At 23.9% G+C, this 7,984-nt stretch overlaps 1 protein-coding gene across 1 annotated transcript; it reads left to right on the top strand.

The window, feature by feature from the left end:
- The first annotated feature begins 564 nt into the window (after nucleotides 1-564).
- LOC145838480 (uncharacterized) lies at nucleotides 565-7,138 on the top strand. Its single transcript, XM_082946084.1, has 3 exons — nucleotides 565-741; nucleotides 3,306-3,461; nucleotides 6,000-7,138. Exons 1-3 carry the CDS (start codon nucleotides 580-582, stop codon nucleotides 6,141-6,143), a joined length of 462 nt encoding a protein of 153 aa, XP_082802210.1. The 5' UTR covers nucleotides 565-579; the 3' UTR covers nucleotides 6,144-7,138.
- The last annotated feature ends 846 nt before the right edge of the window (nucleotides 7,139-7,984 follow it).

Raw genomic sequence — 7,984 nt, 5'->3', positions numbered from 1 at the left:
AGTAAAGTAGTTATAAAATGGAGCACTACAGTTTAATAAAATTAAAATAAAAAAATCATTTGGAAGACAAAATAACTAAAATAGTTAAGTTTTTATGGTTTGCTCAAGGTAATGTTTACACATTAAAAAGTGTGTGCAAGCTAGATACTTATGTGCGCAGGCCAAATCTTACCTAGGGTCCTTTAACACCCCTGGTTAAATCAATAAGATATATTTTAAAAATAACATAAGTTATTTTTAAATAAATAGAACTACCTATTTAATTCTTTAATACATTCTAATTAAGTTTTATTACTAATAGTACTGAGTTTAATTTTTTTTACAAGTCTTATAAAATAAAGCTAGCTTTCAGTAAGTCAACTAAATTATTTTCCTTTACGATAGTAACTTTAGTTATAATCTAATAAAGTTTTGTAATTAGAATATAAGTTGTTAAGTGTTAAATTTTGCTACGAACAAGTAAATTATAAACTTAATTTTTCGGTATTCAAAAGTTTTAATAAATTTGAAGGTATTGTGTTTTAATGTTTTTAAATACTTAATAACTATATGTTTTACAGCTTTTAAAATTAAGTAAATATGTCATTACGAATTAAGATTAAGAATGACAGTAAAGTTGAAGTCATTCAATGTGAGAATTTAGGATTAACTGTAATGGATTTGACCCATTATGAAAAGCTGTTTAGAACAATTGTGAAAGAAACAGTCATTGAAGATTTCAGTCCAAAATATGTATACATGGTAAATAGTTACATTTTTGTTTAAACATTATAAAAGTATATACCTAGTTTTATCATTGTTTTAAAAAAATCAAGATTGTTTCTTAAATGAGAGCTTGAATATTGAACTATAAATAATTATAAAGTCAAAGTATGGTTGGGTCAAGTATTTTTTATTTGAAATTAAAATGGGCTTTTATATGAAAGTATAAACTATAGGTCAGTTTTTATAAAAAATAATTTTTTTATTAATAATTGAGATGCTGTTAGTTTTGCAAACAGTTTGTTCTACGTTGTTTTTTGAGATAAAAACATAAAGTTTTTAGAAAATATTCTTTTAAAAGTATTAAAAGTACTAGTAAAAATTATTGTCAAGTAAAAAAAAGATTTTCTTTGAAAGTTTTAAATTTCCTGAGTTATAATAAAAGACTAATTAGTTAAGAATAAGGAAAACCTGAAATAGTATCGTTTGAAAAAGAAGGAAAGATATAATTTCAAAAAATATTATTTTCCTTTTTAGTTTGCACAGTCTATATTAGGGGTGGGAAAGGTTTTTCAATCAACTTGGCCGTTTTTCAATCAATGGCCCGGATAAGGAAAAAGATTAGTATTTTTCGGGCTGGAGCATTTAAAATTAGGTAAAATATTTAACCAGATCCAGTATCTGGATCCACCTGAATAATGATTTTTAAGATCCAAATCCTACTGGAAACCGATTTTAAGTCAAGATCCGATCGGATTCTAATATAAATAAAAGTTTTAATTCCAGCCGGAATATAATTTTATGGATACAGTAGATCACTTTATTAAATCCTTCAAATAAAAAATACTTTCTCAAGTCTGACAACTTAAGATGCAGATTAAGACATGTCAGAAGTTTTAATAATGTCTATAAACAGTAATGACATTGTAATTGACAAAGGTACGTATGTAAAATATTGTCCTTAAAAAGCATTTTGCTTTGAGTAATTTTACAAAAAGATATTCCAACTAAGTTAGAACAACAAGAAAATATTAGGACAAAGCATGTTTTTTAAGTCAAATTCTTACAGTTTTGTTTTCTAAAAGTATGATACAAAGTTTTATATAAAAATTGTAATATTAAATTTTTGCGGGCCTATAAATTTGCTTGCGGGCCAATCATTTTCATTTGTGGGTGGGATCCCATTAAAATTAAATAAACAGTTGGGGGCCGGTCATTTTCACACCGCGGGCCGTACATTGCCCACCCCTAGACTCTATAAAACCTACCAAGCTCACCACTTTTAATCTCACATATCTCAAAAACTTTAAGTTTTACTAAGTTGTAAAAAATTGGTTCACAAATGGTTAAAAAGTCATATGCACAAAGGGACACTTATGTACAAATGGTTAAATATGCACAAAGAAACTTTTGCACAGTGTCACTTATGCACAAAGACTTTTTTACCGAATTGCACAGAATTAAAAAAAAAATTTTAACTTTAATTTTTAATTATTTTTTTTTTACTATCTTTATTACTCCTAACCATTACCCTCTATTTAATTTTGTTTTTTGTTTGTTTATAAATAATTTTACAATTATTTTTTTATTTTCTTGTTCTTTTTTTTGAGTATTAATTTTTTATATGTGTATTTTATTTTTATTTCTATCACTGTTACCACTAACCCTTGTCCTTTGCTAGGTAACATTTTTGTTCTTTTTTGTTTTTTAGTTAATTTTCTTTTTCTAGTTTTATTTTGTTATTTATTATTTTTACTTTCTTTATGACCCTTAAGGCCCTTACCCTTGGTAACTTTTTTTTTGATTTTTTCAATGATGTTTTTTTCTTAGTTTTATTTTACATAAAATTTTTTTTACTCCTGTGCAAAAGTGACCTTTGTGCAAAAAAGACCCTTTGTGGAAAATGTCTCTTCCTGCAAAAAAAGTCTTTGTGCAAAAGTGTCCCTTTGTGCAAAAACAACTTTGTGCATATTTGATCCGTTACGGTAAAAAATGCTTGTTAGCCTAATCAATAAATAAGAAATTTTTTAAATATAAGGTGGACCCTATATACAACCTATCAGAATGAGAAAATTTCATTTAATTTTTGAGATAATTTTTTTTTTACAAAAGCGTAAATAATAGGTTAAAAATAACATCACTTTACTTATCTTTTGTTTTATTTAACTAAAAGTTTTTCTTTTTTAAGTCTGTTTAGGTGAGTGACTTCAAAACTTCAAGAAACAATTGTTAATTAGCTATAATTACAATAAGAAAAAGATTTGTGTTTTTTTCTTACAAAAGTTTATTAAAAATCCTCTATCAAAAAAATCTTTTAATTCAATAAAAACAAATCATAGGCTCTTAATTAAAATCTTAAAGTAAAAGATATAAGATAGTTTTTATTGATAAAACCAAGGTTGAACTATACTCTAGTCATTATTATATAAAGTTTCTGCTATAGACCTATGCACCCCAATTTTTTTTTCTTTTTTTTTACAATAAATGACTTACTAAATTATATCTAATTTTTTGAGCTGTAGACTATAATTGCTGCAAAAATATAACTAGCTGCACAATAAAATATTTCAATTTCTTCTGTATAAATATTTTCTGATTTCCAGGTTGTTTTGTGGATTTCAAAGTTTAAAGACAACTTAGAATTTAGAAATATGAACGAAGGTAAAAAAATTCCGCCTATAGAACAATGGAATCTTGATGTAAAACAATTTTTCGACGATAATATTCGGTCTTATGAAGAGTACTTTCTACTTTTACAAGTTTGTTATAATTTGAGCTTTAAAAAGTTATAGTTTCAGTGTGTAGTTTTAAACCATTTTTATTTTCAAATGCACAGTGTACTCGAAACTAGGTATATGTAAATTGTCAGTGGTTTTATATCCTAGATAACCCTAAATTTTAACAGGAAAGTTATTCAAAATAAATAAAATTTAACCATTATAGAACCTTATTTATCAGGCTTTAAGTAAAGATAGTTAAGCAAGTTTTTGCTACATACTAGTTGTCTACTAAAAAGTTAGTTAAAATAAGATATTTTTTTGAAACTGTATATTATCATAGATTTAAATAAAAATAGGGTCATTTCTGTGTTCTATCATCTTTTAAATATTTATTAGCTATAAAATATAAAATGCTTAAAGTTAATAATTTAATTAATTTTTTTTTCGTTGTACTGTAAAATCAAAATAAAATCATGTTAAAAAAAAAAATTAATAATAAGTTTGCAGTGTTGATGATCTACAACTTTAAAAAGAAATTTTCTGGCTTTAATAACCAATCTTTAAAAAGAGATTATTTACTGTTGTGATACTTAAATAAATACCACATCTAATTATTATTTTTAGTGTTTTTTCAGTTTATTTTATTTTTAATTTGCTAAATTATTTTTAAAACATTTTGATAAAAAACTTTCAAACTTAGTAATCAGTTTTTATTGAAAAGGGTTATAGAAAAGTAATGAATTTTATATTATAAAGTTAAGGAAAAGTTAAATTTTTTTTTAGCTAGTCAAGATAGTTTACTACATTTTTTTCACAAATCTATTTGACCAGTGGCATAATTTATGTGTGGTGATGCTGAAAAAATAAACTGCTTTAGACTTGATTAAACTTTATGTTAAAATATGCAGTTATGTTAAAAATACAAAAAAAAGAATGTAGTTTAAAAATACCAGCAACAACAATAACTTAAACAGTTTATTTTTTCTGCAACCCATATAAATCAACTGTGTTGCCACTGATGACCGTAATAATTTTCATTGTGAATTGTATAAGAATTATGAAATATTGTCTATTTTTTATGCTTGAAAGTTCAAATTTTTAGGAAATTTTTATTTAACAGTCTCAATTTAATAATCTTTCTGTTTTTAGTCAAAAATATTTCATAAAACTTTAGGTCTATAACTGCCAAAATAATTCTGTATTTGAGATAAGAGCATTAAAATAATTTTTCTTAAATTGAAAAGTTCCCTTCATTCAAGTTGTGATACTTTTCAAGTTTGTATTGGATAAAATAAGTTTATATATACCTATTTTTATTTCAATACTAGTTTAAGTCCATTGTGAATTAGCTTAACAAGCATTTTAATTTTATTATACTTTGAATTTTAAAATGAGTTCATTTATTGAAATTTGAAGTTTCATAATTTGTAGATTCGAAAATTGTAGATTTTTTTATATTTTGTGTAAAAGTATTACTTTACTAAAAATATTAAAAAAACTAATTTTATTTTATGGTTATAATAATCTTAAGTTTTAAGTTTTCCTAAAATCTTTTTGTCAGGGCTTTTCTATTTATGCAAGGAATATTTCATAAAAATTTTAGGTTAAATAATTTAAAAACGATGTAGAAGGTAGATCTTTTCGTAGACTTTTCAAAATTCTTAGAAAATTGGCAATGAAAAATTTTTTTTTCATACGTTTGTAAACTTATCTTTTTACACAACTGACTATATCTCAATAGTTAAATATTATGTTTTATTCTGTGAAAAGTATCTTATAGTATATTATTATAGATTTTATGTTAATTTTTGTAAAAAAAAAGTTGGACTCTCTTATGACTTTCGTTTAAGTATAAAGTGTAGATTGTAAGTAATTGTATTGCTACAAACTGGACATGAAGCATAAGTAGTAAAAATTATAAAATATAAATCATTAGCTAAACAACTATGATACTAATTTAATTATATGAGCAGCCATGTACAGACGATATAAACAGTTTGAAATGAATGTTGCTGTTTATTTACTACGCCCATTAAAATTATTTTTTTCTCAGCTTTATTATAATAACAGGAAATTTTCCTTTTTAAGCAATTGTTTAACAAACTTAGTGCTAGTGATAGTGTCTGTAGCTTTAAGTATAATGTTTTAACCTTTTAAAGTTACAAACACAGTATGTTGCTTAACTTTTTGATTATAATTCAAATTAATTTTAAATTAAATTTTTTTGAACCTTAAAGTTTAGTTAAGTTTTATTAAAAATCTTTTCGAGAAACTGTTAAAATCGTTGAATAAATGTTCAAAAATGCGTGACAACCTTTTCAGTACTGTAATTCGATTTTGCAACTAAAAAAAGTTAGTGAATTGATTTTCCATATTGTAAGAAGTTTAATTGAATCATTTTCAAAAAACTCTGCAAAAGTACTTTACTTTTCAGCAGTTTAGTTTTCTAATCAAAAATTATTTTACTGATCAACTTGTAACTAAAAAGTTGAGCAAATATTTAATTACGGCTTAAAATGGTCTTAAATCCACAACATACCGATGTGTGACAGTTTATGTAATTTATTTTTTTTACAGGTCTGCAATTATTTCAAAATAAAAAGCCTTGTGGTTTTCACCATCCAGTACATACTTAAGCAGTGGCATCTAATTTCAGAGCACGGAAACGAAAAGTATAAAAATGATTTCAAACAGAAGTTTAGTCTTTTGCACGGATTTTAAACAGTATTTGTTTCAAAATTTAAAATATGGTCAAGTTGACAATTGCCATCCATTTTGGTTTACATTTTTAAATGGTCAGGGCTCCTACGCGTCAGGCTATTATTGTTAGAAAAATTAGCAAAATGTCAGTTTTTGTCAGTTCAAATGCTTGAATGTTTAAAAATAGCTCTAACAGGGTTGCCACTTTACCTGGAATCCTGGAAAAATCTGGAATTTGACAATTTAGGCAAAAATACCTGGAATTTAGGAAGTTTTGAAAAAAAACCTGGAAAAACCTGGAATTTTAACAATTTTTACATGTTCAGTAATAAAATTTCAATTTGATTCAAAAAATTAATCATAAAAATGAAAAATTTTTGTCATCATCAAAAATTTATTTTTCAAAAAAACATAATTAAAGTAGCATAACAGTATCTTTTACTATTTAACACAGTTTCTTACCTTAAACTTAACTTTAAACTAAAAATAGAGCCAAAAATGTGTACTTTTAAAAACCTGCAAAAAATTTGGAAAACCTGGAAAATTTTTTTAGAAAACGTGTGGCAACCCTGTTCTAAAAACATTTGAAAGTTTTATATTTTGTACGAACCCTAAAAAGGTACATATAAAAAAAACTATATACAAACAATTATAACAGTTTTTATGTTTTATAAAACTTTATAATCATGTTAAATACACATTGTTTGCTTTTGAAATTTTAAATTAAAAAAATTCATTTTTTATAGATTTTTATTATTTTATATTTTTAGATAAATATCGTAAAAGTTGTGGTATATGTACTTGTTTTTTTAATGCAACAGTCGTCCAAAAAATATAGTTTTTAATGTATTTTACTTTGCTTTAAAATTATACAACTTAAAATATTAATTTTTTTTTGTAACTATATAAAAAAATAACTTTTCCTTCCCTTCTTTAAAAAGCTGCTCTTAATAACATGTTTTTTAAGAATTTTCTGATTTAAATTAAAGCTTCAACTATTAAAAACGTACTTTATCTTTTGCTCTATTTTGTTAAGTTATCCATTGAAATTAAATGGTTTAAAATTTATAATTCTTAATTTACAGCTTTTTTGATGTTATATTTTTTTAACAAAAAACAATACTTTTTTTATTAGAAATATGTTTTTTATATTTTTGTTATTTATTGCTTTTATCAATAAACTACAATTAGATGTGTAATTTCAATTTAAATAGTTTTTAAACAAAAGACTAAAAATAACTAATAATAATATTGTTGTTAAAATGTTTCGCTGCTCCGAGTAAAAGAAAAAAAAAAGTAAAATAACCTTACAATTATCAATTGAAGTAAAATAATTAGTTTTCACATTCCAAAAAAAAAGCAATGACTAAAACTACAAATAACTGCAAAATATAAGAAAACTTTTCTTTTATAATAATCATGTTTTTAAATTCCTAGTTCTAATAAGTCGTAAACATGTTTGCCCAATATTTATAATCTAAAATACATGACTACTATTGTTACCACTTATAATTTTTAAACATTTTTTTGTAATAGTCTACTCTTATCAGTTATTTTAAGTAAAAAACAACTTGAAGCTAATACTTAGCATTAAGAGTTCTAAATTTGTAAGTTTTTCAGTTTATTTATAAATAAATATTCATACTTTTTATTTTCCAAAGTTGTTTAAAGTTAAATTAAAAGCATTTAAACGTTGTCTTTACAGACCAGTTCTTTAAGAATTAAGGAATGACAATTTTCCGAGTTTAAATGGTTATATTCTAAACTTAATAAATTCCAATACATATTTTATACAACCATAGAAATTTAACACTAATAAGGCTCATCTTAGGTTTCTTTATAATTTATGTGAAACTTTACAT

This window comes from Thalia democratica, chromosome 6, assembly GCF_965202585.1.
Source record: "Thalia democratica chromosome 6, ktThaDemo2.hap1.1, whole genome shotgun sequence".
Lineage (NCBI taxonomy): Eukaryota > Metazoa > Chordata > Thaliacea > Salpida > Salpidae > Thalia > Thalia democratica.
Note: the sequence above shows the minus strand (reverse complement) of the source record. Positions and strands in the feature narration are given on the sequence as shown.

What these genes read in the sequence shown, in the direction of transcription:
- LOC145838480 (XM_082946084.1), top strand. Translation starts at nt 580, where the DNA reads ATGTCATTACGAATTAAGATTAAGAATGACAGTAAAGTTGAAGTCATT. An exon ending in GTCCAAAATATGTATACATG is followed by an intron (nt 742 to 3,305) that starts GTAAATAGTTAC and finishes TCTGATTTCCAG; the next exon opens with GTTGTTTTGTGGATTTCAAA. An exon ending in AGTACTTTCTACTTTTACAA is followed by an intron (nt 3,462 to 5,999) that starts GTTTGTTATAAT and finishes TTTTTTTTACAG; the next exon opens with GTCTGCAATTATTTCAAAAT.